General features: G+C 38.4%; 1 protein-coding gene across 2 annotated transcripts; it reads right to left on the reverse strand.

Moving 5' to 3' along the window:
* POLG2 (DNA polymerase gamma 2, accessory subunit) lies at window positions 1-19,908 on the reverse strand. Of its 2 annotated transcripts, XM_021000896.2 has the most exons (8): window positions 18,882-19,904; window positions 16,878-17,004; window positions 16,239-16,344; window positions 9,926-10,099; window positions 5,625-5,765; window positions 3,730-3,810; window positions 2,203-2,303; window positions 1-215 (listed from the first exon to the last, which is right to left on the reverse strand). In XM_021000896.2, the coding sequence occupies exons 1-8, from the start codon at window positions 19,435-19,437 to the stop codon at window positions 50-52; spliced, it is 1,452 nt and encodes a 483-aa protein (XP_020856555.1). In that variant the 5' UTR covers window positions 19,438-19,904; the 3' UTR covers window positions 1-49. The 2 variants fall into 2 exon arrangements, with proteins under 2 accessions (XP_020856555.1, XP_020856556.1); XM_021000897.2 differs by lacking the exon at window positions 5,625-5,765 and having other exon boundaries at window positions 18,882-19,908.
* Window positions 19,909-20,411: the final 503 nt, after the last annotated feature.

A 20,411-nucleotide genomic window follows, 5' to 3' on the forward strand; every position in this document is an offset into this window, starting at 1 on the left:
TGAGAGATAGCAATTCAAATAACAAAAGTATTTATTAAGCTACTAATATCTATACATTTTTGGCAGCTGTAATATACATGATTAAAAAGTCCTTTACTTTAGATATGTGCATCAACTCCTTCATTGTGGTGTCTCTACTTCTCAGATGTATTAACCCATTCTCCAAAGTAGTTTCCGTTATCAAAAGAGTAAAGGGTATGCTCATTTCATCATACCTGAAAAAAAAGGTAAAATCAAAGTGCAAGCATAAGTATTGTATTTTTATTCCAATCAGTTCAGATTCTTCCAGTCTGAGGAAACTGAAGAGCCAAAGAACAGAGTTTGAAAACAGGTTTAAAGAATAATACATTCTTAGAAATTATTGAATGTAATTGAGAAAAGGGAGTAGGCAAAGGATGCTATGGATGCTATGAGGTTGACTCAAAAGGAGGCCCTTTTCACGCAAGTATAACCTATATTGAACTGTTTCCCTTCTCAATGGGGGGGGAGGGAAGGGAGGAAGAGGGACAATTTAGAACTCAAAGTTTTGGAAAAGAATATTAAAAATTGTTTTTACATGTAACTGGGAAATACTAGAGGCAAAAAAAGAGGTCATTTTAATGCTTTGATAAACTCTCTTCAATGAAGTCCACATCCAGAGACATGATGAATTCTGCTTTACAGTAAGCAATATTACATAATAAAGTTTCAATGTTTTATAAGTCTTTATAAAGGAATCACACTTATCATAGCACTTGGTAGCTGAAATTTAATTTATAGGCTTGTAAACCACTTTTCATTAATTTTAATTTTTTTTTGGGGGGGGGTGCTAGGCAATGGGGTTAAGTGACTTGCCCAGGGTCACACAGCTAGTAAGTATCAAGTGTCTGAGGCCAGATTTGAACTCAAGTCCTCCTGACTCTAGGGCCGGGGTTCCATCCACTCAGCCACCTAGCTGTCCCCATTCATTTTAATTTAATCTTCACAGTGACACCCTTGAATAAGATGCTACATTTACAGGTATTATCATCATCCCCATTTTTCAGATGAGGAAATAGACTCAGAAAGTAATTTGCCTGTGGTTCCACACACAGTGTTAGATATAGCTTTTGAACCCAGGTCTCTTCTGATTCTAAGACCTGTGCTCTACTACTACTACATCATGCTACTAAACTGACTTATTTGTCTGTCCATAACTCAGAAAACTGACTATATAACAAAGAGATACAATCCAAATATGCTTACAGGAATCACAAGATCACACAATTTTAAAGCTGGAAAAGATCTGAGGGGACCCTCCAACTAATTCTATGGAAGAGGAAATATGTGCAGAAATCTTTTTTTCCACGCACCCATTTACAAGCTATGTATTCCTGTAAGCTACCAGAAGTCAGCCCTGAAAAAAACAGTATACAAAGATCAGGATCTCCTTTATGCAGGTGAACAGAACTGAAGTGGTAAGATGATATATCAGCAAACTACATCAAGGCTGTATAGTTCTCTCCACCTGAGATTTATCAGACACAATAAAACCGATCAACTTGGAATGAAATTGTTAAACGTCAATTCAGTAACTAAATCTCCAATTATAAATCTGTTGCCTACATAACAAAAGAGAAATTAGCAATATCACTTCACATGTTGTGTGTAGGTGTACAATGTTTTGGGCCCAATACTGCAATTGCACTGGAGTAGAGAATTTTCAGTAAGCAAACTACCTCTCCCACTACAGATCAGTAACTTTTGGGCAACTGATAGTCCAGGTTGCTTGGGAGTACTGAGAGGTTGGGCAACTTGTCCAGGGTCACTATCATTAAGTGTCAGAGGTAAGACTTGAACCTAGGTAGGTCTTCTGAGTCTGAAGCCAGTTCACTATGACTGATACCACACAACATTTACATCTGTAAAATGAAGGTGCTAGAGTAGATGACCTCTAAAGTCCTTTACAGCTCCAATAATCTATGAATCTAAGAATTCTATTCTGTGATGAAGTAAATATCACTAAATAATTGAGGTTACTCTGGAACAACATTCTTATTTCATATTTTTCATGTATCTTTTTATATTAGAATTACTTATATATATGAGTCATTATCTCCCTACTAGATTGGGAGTTCCTGTGCCTTATTTAATCTCTGTTATCTCTAGTACTTAGCAGTTCAGTATATAGCAAATGCTTAATAAGTGCGTAAGTTTTTAAATACCAGGGACTTTTTTCCTTACTTTAAGTAAAGTTGTTCCATCGAGGACTGCATGGTTTCCAAATACCCAGGCCACACAGAAATTCCACTTTCTAGTAATTCATTAAACAGTCCTTGACAAACCTAGGGGCAAAAACCACAAAGTCTTGGAACATCTTAAAATATGAGTGACAGTTTATGAACAGTTTCTCATTATAAACAACAGTATAAACAATTTCTCATTACCTTCAAAGTAATAGGCATTACGATTAAGCTCTTATCAACTAGTTTCAACTAAGAGAGGCATAAGACAAAGGAAAAAAAACAAATAAAAGGAAACTTTACAAGTAGAAAAAAACAACCTTTATCACCTAAGCAACCTAAGTTATCACCTAAGTTACCTAAAGTAACAAGATACATACATTAAGGATGAGCTGTGCCTAATTTCATCCTCAGTTATCAAAAATATTTTATTTACATACCCACATTATATTATTCGAGGTACTAACAGATATTAACACCTGTCTTTGTGGTTGTGAAAGGAAGTATCTAACTATTTTTAAACTAGCTTATGCATGCTCCTTATGCATAAACACGTTCACAGGCTCTTGCTGAGCCCCAGGGGAACTAATATTTAAGGTTTTTAATATCCTGGTGAGTGCATTAAGCTTATTTTGTGCTGAAAGTATTTTTCAAAGTGCCTTATCTCCTCTATCAAATTGTCACCTACTGAATAATAGGTACCATGTGTTGTTGAATAACAATTCAGATTTATACAGTGCTTTAAAAGGCTTACAAAGTGCTTTCCTTACAAATGCAACTATTATACACATTTTACAAGCTCTATTAGCAACAAGATATTCGGGTCTAAGTGCCTAACTTTCCAGCCTGATTTCATATTATCACCCCTTCATGCATTCTATTAGTCAAATTGACCAGCAACATATTCACAAGAAACACTGCACCTCCTGCTTTCTTACTTAACTTCCTCCTCAGCTGTGCCTCACAGAATCCCTAGTTACCTTCAAAGCCCAACTCAGATTCCTCCTCCTACAGCAGGCTTTACTTGCTCTGCACCTAGATATGAACACTGTCCCTCTTTACTTTCTCTATATCAGCTAGTATATACTCTTTATTACTTAGTTGTTATATGTTCTATCCGCTAGGAGAATGTAACATACTTGACGGGAAGGGCTATTTTCTTTTTTTTTCTGTCAACGGTGCCTTAAATAAATGCTTACCTAATTTCTGAATGGACAAAAACTAATGTTGAAAATAAAACTTATAAAGTTAGTTTCACATACAACTGATGACATGCATATTTTTGTGCATATCATTTCACCTGAACAATGCAATGGTCTCTTAACTGGTCTCATCATTTCACCTGAACAATGCAATGGTCTCTTAACTGGTCTCCTGCTCCAATGCTCTCCCCCTACTTTAACCCATCCTCCACAGAGCCAACTTCATTAAAGTAACTAAATATAAATTAAAGCTAAATCATAAGAGTTTTCTCTTGAAAGTATGGGTATAATTATATCAGTGAAATTAAAATATGGTAATAACAAACCTGTCTCAACTCCACTGTTGGACCTCTTCCCATATCCAAAGCCACCTTGACTGGAGCTAAACAAGGGTGAAGTTTAAGTACCTAATAAAATTACAGAGAAAAAAAAATTGACTGTTGATCAAATACAACACAAGAAATATCCACAAATGCAGAGATTACTCAACAACTAAGACTTTTTAGTCAAGCACAGAGACTATTTTAAAACTGCAACATAATCAAACACTGTGAACTAAAAAAAGGATAACTTGCAACTATCACCAATATTTCCATTTCAGGCCTCATGATGGGATAGAATAATTAACATTTAATTTAACTGGAAATAATTCTGCACAGATATTTAAAAAACAATTCTTCCTATCACACCACCAAGATCATCACACTTTAACAGAAATGGTATAGAAGCTAGCCCTTGCTCTCTACTACTACTTTGTTGTGTGACCTTGGGCAAAATCGCTTTACCTACTTCAGGATCTCAATTTCCTCATCTATGAAATCAGTGGCTGGACTTTTGCTAAAGTTCCTAAAATTGTGCTGTAAGAAATAATGAGCAGGAGGACTTCAGAAAAACCTGGAAAGACCTGTATGGACTGATGCTGAGTGAAGTGAGAAGAACCAGGAGAAAGTCATAACTTTGATAGACTTAGCCCTTCTCAGCAACGCAAGGATCTAAGACATCTCCAAAAGTCTCATGATGGAAAATGCTCTCCACATCCAAAGAAAGAACTATGGAGTCTGAATGCAGATTGAAGCATACCATTTGCTCTTTTTCTTCTGCTTTGTTTTGTTTCCTCTTTCTTGTGGTTTCTTCTATTGGTTCTAATGCTTCCTTACAAGATCACTAATGTGAAAATATGTTTAATAGGAATGTATACGTATAGCCTATATCAGACTGCGTGCTGTCTTGGGGAAGGCGGTGGGAAGGGAGGTGGAGAAAAATTTAAAGCTCAAAAGCTTATGGAAATGACTGTTGATAAAACAAAATAAATTAATTTTAAAAAAAGAAAAAATAAAGTTCCTAAGAGCTGGAAAGAACCAATGATTAATCTAATTGATAAGACTATGATAATTCATTAATTAAATTACCCTTTCTCATCCATGAATTCTACATTACAAAAAGATCAGCAACTATAGGAAAAGATATATTTACATAAACAATCAATACTTTTAAATAAAATCTGCATATACATACAAGTCCTTTAGGCAATAAAAATAGGGTCTGAATATATACTTTACCCTTCATGTAAAAAAACAAAACAGTGCACATTAGCATACAACATTTAAATAGAGGAATACTGTCAGGCCCTTGATCAAAATTTAGGCTTAGTCTCACTACCTAAAGCAGGCAAAGATGCAGTTTTTCTAGTAGTCTCCACGTTTCTGCTTCTTAGATTAGCTGTGGACACTGGCTCCTTCACCATAGAGGTTAAACTCTATCCTGCCTTTCACTGGCCACTATGGCTGAAACTAGAGAAGTCACCACTGCCAAATGGTCCTGTCTCATGCTAGGTTATTGACAGTGCAGTCAACTGATTGGGTCTGGGTAGAAACTATCTTCTGGAAATACCCAGAAGGCCATATGGCTGGAACCTAGCTTCTGGAAACATCCAGGAACCTATACAGCTGCTGTAGCTGCTAACCTCTCCAGATTAAACAAGTCAGGCTATATGATCAACCAGTTAAGAAGCCCTCTTCTATACCATCACGGGAAGCTAACTTTACACTCAGGACAGACCATGAAAAATACTGAAATTCATTGGTACCAAAAGAAATCTATAAAAATTTAACTTTTTCATGTTAGAAATTGTTGCCACAAACTTTTAAAATGAAACAACTGTATATAATTTTGATTTCCTCAGTGAGTCCTATGAACATCCTTTTCATGTCTCCCAAAGTACCTTTCTCTGAAGATCCTTCTTTCCTATAAAGGATTTATCTGTTAGCTGAAGGGAATCATAGAGATAAGCTAATGCTCCTTGGTCTAGATCTCCGCTCACAGAAAGAACTTGAGGAACCACATTTTTTCTTCCATCTCGGCCCTTTACAGAAAAAAAGAATATACGCTTATCAGAAAAGATGGAAAATGTCTTTTACTTTAAATTCCTTTGTTTGGTACCACTATGATACTATTAAGTGATTAGGTCCTATTATTATCAGGTAACTTAGCTTTATTTGAGAGGAAAAAACAGTCACCTAAAATATTAAAATTTTCAACTTTGGAAATCTTGCTCAAAATATATGAAGCAATGTTAATATCACGAACTTTCCGTAATGTGGCATTGCATTAAACAGAATACTATTAAACTATCACTTCCACAGATCAACACTACAGTGTCGTAACAATTTTCAAAATAATGACTTGAAGGTACTACAAGATCTTGTGCTTTCTTCTGAATCAAAGAAAGAATAAACTGTTAAGCATAATTTTAGTATTGGGTATTCTATGGCATTCCAATTCTTTGAAACCTGTCAATCTGCTTACATATGATATATGTGATAACTGCAACATCAGACAAACCCCACCATGACAGAAGATTTACTATACCTTGTTATTTTTACTGCACACCCTGTTGATTCCTGTTTTCAATATTTTCTACAAGTGATCCTTCCAGAAATATACTTAGATGTTAATCGAAAAGCACTGTTAAATGATGTTTTTATAATATTTTGGGTGTTACTCTTCCAAGTAATCCTGACACAAGATTAAAGCAAATACAAAATAATCAAATTGGGACAGACTTTCCGTACAGCTTACGAACTAACTACAATTGTACCTAATACTTTTGTAACCTATCTCAAACTAATCATGAGCCACCAGTATTGAAATTTTGGAACTACAAGAAACACAAAAACAGTAATTCTAAGAAAAAGCGAAGTTGACAGTAAGGAAATTTTCTCCATAGGGTTATCCCAGGCTTGGAACAGTAAAAAGTATTATCCTGCCTTTTTTGTTGTTGTTGTTGTTCTGGCCCCTTTTTAACACTAGAAGGAACAGAATTTAAGAATAACTCAAAGGAGACCAAACTGCATCAAATAATTACAGTACACTTTTTAATCCCTAAGGCAAATAAAATAGAAAGTAGGATAATTTTTATTTCAAAGTAAAATTATAGTATTTTGGTGTCAAATGACACCCTGGTCCTTCTGGTGATACAAAGATATCCCTAGCCAGCATAAGTAATTAAAAATCTAATACCTAGTTATGCAGCTCTGACATTGTGAGAGTTAAGAAACCTTAAAAAGAGAATGGATCAAAGAAGTGGGGTGGGAGTAAGCAGGACGACGACTTTTTTTTTTAACCTAAAGTAACCTGCTTATTTTAAAATTTATCCAGTGAACATTTTCTAGTCTATAAAAAATCTTCACCGCTTTCCTTTTTTTCCCTAAGAGTGTATTTTCAACTTTTGAAAGATACAAATAGGGCAGCAAATAAAAAATGTTGCACTTTTGCCCTTCAAAATAGTATCAGAATAGGGGACAGGAAAAGAAAGAATAACATCCATCAAATGTTACACAATAATCCGAGTGATATAATTGGCTTAAATTGACTCAATTTGTTTCTTCTATTTCAGTACTCTTTCAATTTTTTTTTGTTTCAAGATCCTTGAGTGCAGAGACCATTATTAGTTTTTGTATACTCAAAACTAAGCCCAGGGTCAGGCAAACAGTGTATGTTTAATAAATTCTAGTTGAATGAAGGAACTCTTCTACAAAGTTTAGGTACTCAAATCAAAATGCTGCGTAATTCTAAAGGCAATCCTAAATCTCCTTTATATTTTAAAAATAAATTTAATGATTACAAAGTACAGAATGGGAACTAAACTGGGACAACCAAGGCTTTATGCTAGGTACTGTGTATGGATTTGTGGGGCTTCTTCCTTATCACCCCTTGGTTGATACTGCTTTTTCATGGCCCCCTTTTTAAGGTCCATAGTTGCCTTCAGCCTGGCCCTTAGCCGGCCTCCTTCCCAATAGCTCTCATTGGATCACCTAGTTTGGGGACCCAATCTCTTGAAGATCAGCTGGGATCAGCCTGACAAAAGCCCCTTGGGATTATCAGATAAGTAAGGAAGGCAATATTTGTTCTGGCCCCGCCCTAACAAATCCTTTTGGGGGAAGGGCCTGTGTCATATTTGCTCTAAGCTTAGGCTTCCTAGCACCCAAAAGTTAGTCACTGATTGTGATAGTTGATCTATTTCCTGTTCACCTCAGAGTCATACTCTGAACAGGTACTTGCACACCCTGGACCACCCTTAGAGCCAACATGCTTTCTATACCAGTTATTTTCTATAAATCCATCAATAAACATTTATTAAGTGCTTAATATGACAACTCTGAAATGTCTGAAAAGACCTTATGTAGGAGGTGATATCTGAAATGAGGCTTAAAAGGAACTAGGGATTATAGAAGTGACACTGAAGTGGGAGTGCATCCCAGATATGGAGATATAGCCCTTGCACCAGGAACTGTGCTAGGGAACAGGCATATAAGTATCTGTCCCGACATATACGTATCTGTCCTCAAACCTACAGTATCAGGAGAGACAAAATGTACAAATGTTAAGTATGTCCAAAATCTGGGATGGGAGCATCCAGACTGACACTTATTCTGCAACCTATAGTTTTTAGACTAGAGTTACTTGAAGACACTGAGAGGTTAAGGTTAAATGTTCTCCACTCGTCCAGAGTTACACAGCCAGTGTGTCAGAGGCAGGATTATAACCAAGGTCTTCCTGACTCTGATGCCAGCCCTCTATCCACCAGACCACACTGCCTATCATATAAAATATGCATAAAATAAATTCATGGTGGGAAGACACTCAGGTACAGAGGGTGGAAATCAAGAAAGACTTCAGGAGGTGATGCTTGAATTAAGGTTTAAAGGAAACTAGGGACTTCACAAGTGAAAGTGAGGTGGCAGCGCATTAGGGATATGAGTGAATGGCCTCTGTAAAGGCACACAGATTGGAGATGGAGTGTTGTATATGAGGAACATCCAGAAGTAAAGGAGAGCAATATACAATAAGGCTGGAAAGGTAGATTGGAGCCAAGTTGTAAAGGGCTTTAAAGAGGCTGTATTTGATCCTAGAGGTAACAGGGAACCACCAGCATGACCAAGTCAAACCTGTGCTTTTAGCACTTTGGCAACTATGTGGAAGATGGATTAGAAAGGAGAGATACTAGGAGGCTCTTTCAATGGTCCGACTGAAAGCTGATAAGCGCTTGAACCAGGCTAGTGGCTGTGAATATGGAGACTAAGGAACAGATTACAGATTCAAGAGCCATTGGGGAGACAGAACAGACAAGATGTGGCAACTGATTAGGTAGACAGTAAGGAGTCACAGAGGTCTAGGTGACTGGAAGCGTGGAAGTGCCCTCAAAAAAAAAAAAACCCAAAACCAAACAGTAAGAAAGGTGAATTTGAGGGGAGAAGGATAAAGTAACGAGACACTCATTAACTCAGAGTCAAGACACTGAGTTAGAAATGTCCAGTAGGTCTAGTTGATGATGCAAGACTAGAGTTCAAGAAAGATGCTAGCAAATTCCTGTTCTTCTATTCGCCATACCTCAGAACCATCTTCTGCCTAGGCAGAAGCTCCTTTTCCATACTACTTCTTCCCATATTCCTATCTCAATACAATTCAGTCCTAGCCTTCCTACTAGCTTCCTAATCTTTCTTTATTGTTACACCCATTTTCATTCTATATCTCTTCCTTTTACATTCCTTCCATTTTCCGGGGTTGAGGGTAATTTTATTTTTCTCCTGAAGATATCTTATCTCTTGGTACTCATTCTGAAGGTGGCTGTTCTTTCTCTCCCTGTTATATATTCTTTGCTCAATGCCACTTTTAGACCTTCCCTCTATCACTCAGCAACCTCTTTTAAAGTTCACTCTGTTCTGTCCAGATCCTTGTTGCTACCTTCTATAAATCTCTGCTCACTCTCCCTCCTTTCCAGTAAGGTCAGTGTCTGACTTCCACTCTTTTATTGTGCCGAGAAAACTTCTTTCCACAAAGCAGGTACTTAATAAATGTACTCCACTTGACTGCCTTTGAAAAACCTTGCCTCCCAGTTCCTCAACTCCCATTACCTCTCTTTCCTTTATCCCAAAGTGCATATAAGTCATCATAATTTTGGACCCTTCCCACTCATGTTATTAATGAGAAAATGGATAGTCAAGAGGAAGTAAATCACCCTACATGTAATTTAGATTTGTTTCCGGAATACAACTGTAAAAGTTCATGGTCTCCAAGATTCCAGAGTGTTTCTATTGGCTCTTTTCCCCAGGGAAAACTGTAGAACAGCTTGCTTCCTTTACATCCCTCTTCATTTTGACAGTCGCTGCTGCTGAAGTTGGATGGATTTACGGCAAACTAAAAAAGAAAAGTTAAATGTTCATGTTTCGCTGTTTTTTTCAAGCTTAATGTTAATTTAGCTCCAATTTTAGAAATAAGAATTTAGAGTAACTCTGGGAAGTGCAGAAGTAATAGGTTTTCTAAGAGGGTGGATTCCCACCACCACACCAAATAGTGTAAGTAAAAAAAAATCCCAAATTCAGAAAACCCACCAATGGCAAGAAGGTAAAGGATCCACTTGAAGGTAATTTTTTTTTAATTAATTTATTTTGATTTATCAACAATCACTTCCATAAGCTTTTGAGTTTTAAATAGAAGGAAATTCTTACAGAAAAAGTAACTGAAGTTCAACTCACTAGCCCATCATTCTAGGTACTCCCACAACCTCCACACTGGAATAGAGTAGTCCAGCAACCTTTGTGAAAACTATTAATAATTTTAGTCACCCAACTTTTGGTGTTAAGAGCTAGCAGTGTCAGACAAAACCCACTGCCAAGAATTGATACCCACGAATTGAGTCAGACCCAAAACCACACAAGAAAAGTGGTAGCTGTGGAGGAGTGGGGAAGAATGTGAAGAATGAAAAGGGAAGAGACAAAAAAAAAATAATTAAAAGTCATTAATACAGCACAGGAAGAAACAAACAGTAGAAGAAGGCAGAGAGAGTAATGGAGAGACCCAGCTTCAAAGCAGTGCCCCACCCCACCAAGACCAGCTCCCAAGGCTAGTATAGAGATTGGGGGTGTGGAGGTGGAGAACTGTTGGGAAAGGAGGGTGAAAACCAGATGAGCAGGACTAGTAAAAGTGAAGAAGACGCCCTATCTCCTACTTTTCTCAATGTCACTTACAGTACCTAGCAAAGTACTTTGCACACTCTAAGTGTTTAATAATGTTTTTGTTCATTCACTCAGTGTTTCTCTCTGGCAGTGTCCCAAATAACTACCCTCTTTTCCTGAAGATAACAGACTTTGTCCAACCCTGGTGATCTGAGAGCAAAGAACAAGCACAATAAGCACATTTTTGGCAAGGATACCAAAGAAAAGTCAGCAGACAGGCAAACACTGACTCAAGAGCAAAAATAAGCATACATCCAAAGAAAAGATTCATCTCAGTTGGCAAGCACTTTCACAACAAGGAAACCAAGTAGAGAAGAACCTCCATCATAGTGCCCTCCCTCTCTAAACTATCTTGTATTTATTTTGAATATACATATTGTCATTTCCAATACAATGCAAGCTGCTTGAGACAGACTGTTTGATCTTTGCTTCTGTGTCCCTAGGCCCTAGCAGAGTACTCACTACATAGTAGGTGCTTAAGAATGATTGATGACAATTTGATGGTTCAGAAGAGCAAAGAATTCAGTGAAAATATCAAAGAAGTTTTTTTTCCTATAATGTGCTTGTTCCTCAATTTTCTTGGCAATTCCTAAGGAGAAAACTCCCTATACTAGTGTAGATTAGCACCTTTTCAACAGGTGATAGTCATGGAGAAGCATGTGATTTGGTTGGTGCATAAAAGCTGGTTTTAAGAGTCAGAAAGACTTAGTTTCAAGACTTATCTCACTCTGGCAACCCAGGGAGAGTCTTCCAGTATTCCCTAGCAACTCTAAGACATCAAAGAAATAAGGACAGAAAATAAGAGTCCTCAAGGAACAAAACAGCAAGTGTAACCAGAGACCACAGAAATTTGGAAAAAAAGACAAAGTAGTAGAACCCACAATGATTGATTCTCATAAAAAGATGATGACAGAACTGAAATGTAAAAACACAGAGGAAGAAGGTAAATTAAGGGAACAAAAACAAAATTACAAGAATACTTCAAAGCCCTACAAAGCAAAAGTACTAAATTTGAAAGGTAGGATGTGAAGAGAAAACCTAGAAACACAGCTCTTCCAAAAAATAATAGAAGAAAAAACCTGAATACCATTCTCTAAGAAGTTATATAGAAATTGCTTTTTCAAAGAGTAATGAAAAACTATAAATTGAAATCTGTTTTTATGCGTTTAGAGCTAGACAAGGACAAAAATATGGAGTGTGTAAGAGGTATTTCTGTAGTTTGATTTCCTTTTAAAAAATATTTTGGTGCACTGCACCTTCTCAGATGGGGAAAAGAAAGAGTAAAACAGGGCTCTGGGTTATGTACTAATTAGGAGGAGAGAGAAATGGAGGAAAGGCTTTCAATTTCCCCCCACCCCTTGTCTCTGGAGTGGTAGGAGAGTAAGTTCAGGATAGCAGTGAGCAGAATACAGAGGAAGGAGTAGAAGTTGGGTACAACCAATAGAGAAAATCTGGCAACAGGATGAAGCGATGTCATAGAGGTGGGAAGAAGTAAAACATAAATCTGTTACTGCCTAAAGTGAAGTGGGCCTCCCACAACACATCACCACTTAACACTTGTCAAAAGGCTGGACTTCAAAGGAAGACCTTGAACAACCTGCCTAGAATCACTTGCCTTCCTCAATTGATCTCTCTCCAACTAATGACACTCTACTTGGACTCATTTCTCAATGTTCAGCACATTCCCATCCACTAATGTTCTTCTCAACCTAGTGATTCTGAACCGCTGGCTGCTGATCTACAAAACTTGTCTATTTCCTATCCTAACTCCCTCCTCCTGTATCCCACTTTAGATCTGCCCATCCCTTCAACTGTGCCCTCTGGGTCACCTGAAAACAAACTTGTTTTCAGCTTAATTAAGCCTTTTCCTTTCTCACTTTCAGTCATCTTGAGGCACTCAGACCTGACTCCCACCTGGTGACAATGCATGCCTGGCTAGCCTTTTCCAGTACTGATTGTATTTTCACTCATATCCCCTATTCACTGGTCATGGTAGAAGAGTTAATACTCCCTGTTCCTCACTGCTACTTCTAAACTCCATTACTATTACTCAGCAACTTCTACTCCTTTGAGGTTCAAGTTTTCTAAATTTGCCACCCAGTACAGATCCTGGTGACCATTATCTAATAAAGTCCCTATTATTCTCCTTCCTTCTTCAGTGAGTTCATTGCCTGGTTCACAGTCTCTATCCACTCCAAATTATGCCTTCTTACTAGGACATGTCATCATACATATTGATACTCTCTTAAATACACTTAACTTCCTAGTTCTTCAATCTACTTAGTTCCCATGACCTACTCCTCCATTTCATCTAAATACAAAGATGTTTATACCCTTGATCTTTCTCTTATCTACAAGTGTTCTATTTCCATGTTCATGAACTCTAAAATTCCCTTACTTGATCATAATCTTTTAGGAATCCCATGGATTTACCATCTCTAACCTTGCTCTTCACCCTCATAATGACCCTCAATCCCCCTTACCCTTAGATTTTCCCCCAGGCCATCATTCCCACATTGGTTACCCTCTCCTCCCTTTCCTATCTTGACCGTCTGGTGAACTAGTTCAACTCTACTACTATTTATAATGAAGTCCCTTGTGCTCCCCTATTCCCGGTCCTATCACCAATCGTGTTTTTTGCCAAACCTCAACCTTGGATTACCTCTTACTATCTACTCTTCTATTCATATTCTACTGAATGGAGTTGGAAAAAAATCAATAAACCATGCTGAGTGGTCCACTACAAATTTATGTTCCATTTAACTGGGCCCTCATTGCAGCAAGGCAATCTTTTTATACCTCTCCTAATCAAATTTACTATCCCACGGACCACAGAGGCTTTTCCAAACCTTTTCATCCCTCCTCAAACCTCCCACAGCAACCTCTCAGCTTTGTATTTCACTGAAAAAAAATTGGGCCTGCCCTTCTCCTTGCCAAGGCTAACCCCTCCATGTGAGCGATCCTATTCCATCCTGTCTTCTCCAAGAGATTGCCTCTTGTATCATCCACACTCTCTCATTCATCTTTACTTTTTAAAATTAATTTATTTTGATTTATCAACAATAACTTCCATAAGCTTTTGAGTTTTAAAGTTTTCTCCCTCTCCCTCCCCAAGACGGCACACAATCTGATATAGGCTATACATATACATTCCTATTAAATATATTTTCACATTAATGATGTTGTAAGGAAGAATTAGAATCAATGAGGAACCACCAGAAAGAGGAAACAAAACAAAACCGAAGAAAAAAATAGCAAATAATATGCTTCAATCTGCATTCAAACTCCATAGTTCTTTCTTTGAATGTGGATAGCATTTTCCATCATAAGGTCTTTGGAGATGTCTTAGATACTTGTATTGCTGAAAAGGGTTAAGTCTATCAACATTAGTCATCCTACAACGTGGCTGTTATTGTGTATAACATTCTCCCGGTTCTGCTCATCTCACTCAGCATCAGACCATACAAGTCTTTCCAGGTTTTTCTGAAGTCTGCCTGTTCATCATTTCTCATGGCACAGTAGTAGTCCATTACATTCACATGCCACAACTTGCTCAGTCATTCCCCAGTTTATGGGCATTCCCTCAATTTGCAATTCTTTGCCACCACAAAAAGAGCTGCTATAAATATTTTTGTACATGTCTCACTCATCTTTAATCTCTCCCTATTCTAGGCTGCTTACCTACTGCACACAAAACATGCCCATGACGCCATTCTCAACAAACCTTCACTGATCCATGTAGACAAATTTTTTGAGATAGCTGTCTACTGCCTCCACTCTTCTTTCTTCTCAATCTCTTAAAAGATTGAGCCACATCACAGTTTGGCTTCCAACTTCATCATTCAACTGAAACTGCTCTTTACAAAGCAACCAATGATTTCTTAATTGCCAAATCTAATGGCCTTTTACTAAGTCCTCATCCTTCTTGACCTTTTTGCAGACTGGTGAGGAAGTTTAGACTTTTTATCCTGTATGTAATAGGAAGCCACTGAAAGCTTCTGATGATCATTAAGTGTTACTGCTATAGAATAAACTTTTATACAGAATTCTTCATTGTATGATGTTTGCTGCAATTGTTTTCACCTACATTAGCTAATATGATATTACTATATATTAAGAAAAAAATTTAACATTTGAAACAGACTTTGTAGGCAACAATTCCGTTACTTCCAACATTAAAAATAAGATAATCAAAAATCAGTCAACTTTTTTGTATGTCACTGGAAATATCAAATCTTGAATTCAACATGCTACACAAATAATTAAATTGTAAGCAATATTCAAATATGTTTATTTCATTCATAAATCTGGACATGTTAAAATTGTTTTTTTATACAGATACATGACTGTAATTGAGAATTTGAACCTATGTCTCTCTTGAACATAAGCCCATCTCTTTCTATTACGCTATATTGCTTCCACTTAATTTTTTTTTAAAAATGTTTTAAACTCAAGGTATCTACCAAAATACCTTTCTCCTACCACCTCACACCTATCAGATTGGCTAATATGACAGAAAAGGAAAACGATAAATGTTGGAGGGGATGAGGGAAAACTGGGACACTAATGCACTGTTAGTGGAGTTGTGAACCGATCCAACCATTTTGGAGAGCAATTCAGAACTATGCCCAAAGGGCTATAAAACTATGCATACCCTCTGATCCAGCAATAACACTGCTAGGTCAAAGAGATAAAAAAAAAAAGGAGGAAAGGACCTATTTGTGCAAAAATATTTAAGGCAGCTCTTTTTATAGTAACTAAGAACTGGAAACTGAAGAGATGCCTATCAACTGGGGAATGGCTAAACAAGTTACTGAGGCATATGATAGTACTGGAACATTATTGTGCCATAAGAAATGACAAGCTGGATGATTTTAGAAAAACCTGGAAAGACTTACAAGAACTGATACAAAGTAAAGTAAGCAGAACCAGGAGAACATTGCACACAGTAACAGCAATATTGTACAATGAACAACTGTGAATAACTTAGCTATTCTCAGCAATACAATGATCTAAGAAAATCCTAAAGGACTCATGATGAAAAATGCTATCTATCTCCAGAGAAAGAAAAGATCTCTGAAAACAGACTGAAGCATACTGTTTTGTCTTCCTTTTTCAAGTCTTCTTGCACAAAATGATTAAAATGAAATGTTTTACATTATTGCACATGTATAACCTATATCAGATTGCTTACCGTCTCAGGGAAGGGATAGAGGAAGGAAGGAGGATAGAATTTAGAACTCAAAACTTTAAAAAAAAGAATGTTAAAAATTGTTTTACATGTAATTGGGGGTAACATAAAATATTATTTAAAAAAATACCTTTCTCCACCACAAAAGTCGATGTCGCAACCAGAAATCAAGCCATTGGCCTGCTGTTCTTGCAGAGGTAAACCATACCAGGGAAGACATGGTCCTTTCACCTATTCTTTAAAAACAAAAAGGTCAGGAATGCCTTTAAAATCAGGGAGCAAAATCATAACTATTTGTTTCATAAAGTCTATCCCAAATCAAAAAATGATGGTTCATAGACATTTAGGTGCCAACCTATTTTTCTAGCTTTACTTCACATTACTCTCAGTTCCAAATAATCTATGTTCTAGTCAGATTGGGGCTACTCATGGTCTTTGGAACACACCTATTGTTCTGCCTCCTGTTTCAAGCAATTCAAAAAAATAGCTCTTCCTCCCTTCTAATCACCACCTGTGGAGATCCAGCTTATCTTTTGCTCCCCCACCTCAAAGACTTCCTCTTCTATGAAGTCTTCCCTGTTGATCTCCCCATCTCTGAACTCTCAATATTTTATCTGTATCTTTCTTATGTACTTGTAACATTCTCCTCTGTTTTAGATTCCTTTGCACATGTCTTTTCTCCCTGACAATAACCTTCTTCAGGGCTGAGAGGGACAACATCTTATTTATCTTTGCACACCCTTTAATAAATGCTTAGCTGAATTTATACCTTTTGATGCTATCACACGTATGTCCAGTATCGGGAACATCTTGAAAACACACTCCAATCTGAGCAAGACCATAAGGCAGCCTCTTGTTTACCAGATCCAGGCAATTAACATACTGTTTCAAAGCACCTGTCAAAATATATGCCATTCATCTTCATAAATTTATGTTCCATAGCTTAACCTGCTTTACAAATCTATATAAGTCCCAGCATTCTAATTTTAGCACAATATAATAGCAATGATGTCAAAGCATCATTAAGAACTAATTAATTCTTGGTTCCATCTTTCTTGTAATTAGTAGCCTCCACGTTATTTAATAATTACCAAAACATTTTAAATCAATAGTTTTAGAAGATTCCACTTAAGATTAATGACCCAATTCAGAATTTTCACTTCTCTAATCACTTTAATTTTTTTTTTTGATTTAGCATCAAAACATTCTCTGGAACAAACTAGGATATCATTAACATTAATGTCGGATTAGTTAGCAGTGATTTAAACTCAATAAAACAGTCTTTATAGATTTCCTTAAGCGTTACAAATCCTACTAATGTTGAGTCATAGTAAAAAACCAACATTTAGATAGCATTTGAATGTCTGCAAAGTGCTTTACACACAACATCACATTTGAACCTCCTAACAATCTCTGGAAGTAAGTATAAGTAGCACCATTTTACAGATAAGGAAACTGAGGCTCAGAGAGATTGTGACATACCTGTGGTGACATATTTGAAATGTAACATCCAATACAGTACTCTATCCAATCTCCCAGGCTTCCTGACCTCCAACTGAAACAAAGTCTGAAACTTCTGCTCCATCTTTGCAATCTTACAATTATTGCAAATGTTACCGCAAGCAAAAGAAAAGCTCCATTTTTAGAAACTTGGGTCTGCTTATTATTTTAGTGACTCTCAAAAATAACTTCACAGAAACCTGGAAATGATGTTGCTTGGCTTTTTAATTTAGGAAAACACGTTTTTATAGTGAAGTATAATTCAAGTTACCTCCTCATTCTCACCTAGCTATACCACTTTAGGACCTCTCTGACTTTTCCACTATAACCCAGGAAAGCTCTTTATTGTGAAAACCTCATCAGCCTGCAAGATCTCATCAAAATCTCAGCCCACAAGACCTCATCAGCCTTGTTACTTCACACCTCATCACCATTCTCAGTCCCTCAGATTGGTGGGTGGAACCATTTAAGGAGGGAGCTCAGTTCAGTACATCTCATTTCTCACCTGGCTGCACTACTTTGGTACTTTTCTAACTTTTCCACCATGACCCTTGCATTGGGGATACCTTCCCTGTTCGCTGCCCTCACTCCACCCCCCCACACTCTGCCCGTTTCAGCTTCCTTTTATATATGTTTTGTCTTCCTCCACTAACTGGAGGGCAAGAACTGTCTTTTCGTATCTGTATCCCCAGTGCTTAGCAAAATGCCTGGCACATGGTAGGTGCTCAGTAACTGTATACTGACTGACCCAAGTATAAGCATTTTTTCTTCAGTTAAAGGCGGGTATTAATATGCCTCCCCAGGAAATAACTATTAGTATTTCACAAAATACAATGATAACATTCAAAGCACAGGATGAATCTTTTTTTCCTATGTCTTTAGAAGTGGAATATACATTAACTCACTGCACAGCAATCGTTCCGAGAGATTCTTTTAAACTGAAGTCCTCAGTGAGATGGTTCTCTAGGAGGAGGGAAATGGTCGTTTTAAAAATTGAGATTCTTGTACCGTAAGTGAAAAGGAAAGAATCCATTAGCCAGTTTCCTGCAGAATTTAGATAAATGCCAACATACCACTGGTAGATATGACACAAAAACCGAAAACTTAACCTGTGCACTCGTCAGCGGTGCTCAAAAATATTACCCACAAATCAGTTTTCCTTATGAATAAAAAAGGGGTGCTGTAATTAAAACAAAAACAAAAAAGTCAAGCATGACTACCTTGGGTGTTTTTCTGAGAGCTCTACTTCCAAGCATGAAAACGCCAAGCATACCGTGATAGAGGTTCTCCCGTAGTGTCCCAGAAGTTTTTAACATGCTCTCAAGAGAGGTAACTAGCTGTTCCTTAGTTAGCGCTTCGTCTTGCAAGGCTGCCCGGAGGGCGTCGGCGGGGACTAGGCAAAGGCCTCGGCCCCCAAGCCCCGCAGAGCACGGCTCGTGGTGTGGGCTGTCCAGAGGGAAGATGTGCTCCCTGAAGGCCGCCACCGAGGACCACCACTGCGAAGCCAGGTTCCTCCTGAGCCCCACGCCAAGGGGGCCGAAGCCGGGGTGGTGGCCGCTGCGGAGGGAGTCCCTCCCGAGCGGCTGCTGGGTCCCCACCAGGAAATGCCTTCTCTGACAGATGTCCAAAAGGGCCTCGCTCCACTCGGCGCCGGACCCCGGGCCTGGTGGGTGCTCATCGCCACCCTCGGGAGGCTTCACATAGGTCCTCTGCTGTCGTCTTCTCTTCCTCTGCCTCGCCCATCCGCCCGCCTCTAAGGGAGCCCAAAGCCTAGACTGCGAGCAACCCCAAGTCCTGCGAGAGACCTCAGCCACCGTAGCCGAAGCCATTTCACGCCAAAAGCCTCGGCCTCAATAAACCGCCACAACCACCCGGCAGTCCAGGGTGCGCAGGCGCGCCGGAAATCACGAGAGCACGAGACTAGCGTCCCTAAATCCCAACCCAAGGAGGCCAAGTCCCGTATCCTCGCGACGCGTACCTTGTCTTCCCGGCCGCCTAGCCCAACGTAGCGCGATATTTGCCTTTCCAAGCCCATAATTGTCTCTGGGGCTGAGCTCCACCCTGGCTGTTCCAGCTTTGGCTGCTCCGCCCTAGGCCACGCCCCCAGATGTTCCGTCCTCCACCGCTCCCCCCTTGAGGTTCCACTCTCCACCAGCTCCTCCCTCTTTCTTTTCCTCCCCGGGGGTTGTTGCCACTTCCGCTGCTCCTACCTTGCTCCGCCCTCCGACTCTCCGTATTCCGGCACAGGTCCGGAAATGGCTTCGATTAAAAGATGTTTTTAAACAAAAAATGTAAACTTATTATGTTATAATAAGCTATATGCCCTAAATATTAAGTAAAATACATGAAAATATCAGGTATAAAAAGGTGGTCATCTTTTAAGACATTTTAAAACTCCTAGGACTGCCAGGGCACAACGAGCCCAGAGACTTCATTGGATAATGAATGTGAGCTCTCCTGGGGGGCTAATTTGCAGCTCCAGACACCTCCTAGCAACCTATCTCCCAGGTAACTTGAAGAAGCTGCATTAGATTAACAAACCAAGATTATATAAGCATAATTCAGTTGTTTTTTAAAAAATTTATACCAACAGACATGTTTATAAAATGGGATCTCAACTTAATGGGCTGCAATGAGATTTGAGGAGCCACTGCTCCTGTAGTCTCGTGGCTGTTCTATCTTGCAAGCAACCAAAAATGTTAAACCTTATCGAGCCGTGTTTGTTTTGCAAGAGGCTTTCGTTTACAATCAAAGGAAACCGGGCATGCACACAAATGTTAACTGAGTGCCACCAGAGGCAAAA

Source organism: Phascolarctos cinereus, unplaced genomic scaffold (genome assembly GCF_003287225.1).
Source record: "Phascolarctos cinereus isolate Bilbo 61053 unplaced genomic scaffold, phaCin_HiC Scaffold_5;HRSCAF=322, whole genome shotgun sequence".
Taxonomy (NCBI): domain Eukaryota; kingdom Metazoa; phylum Chordata; class Mammalia; order Diprotodontia; family Phascolarctidae; genus Phascolarctos; species Phascolarctos cinereus.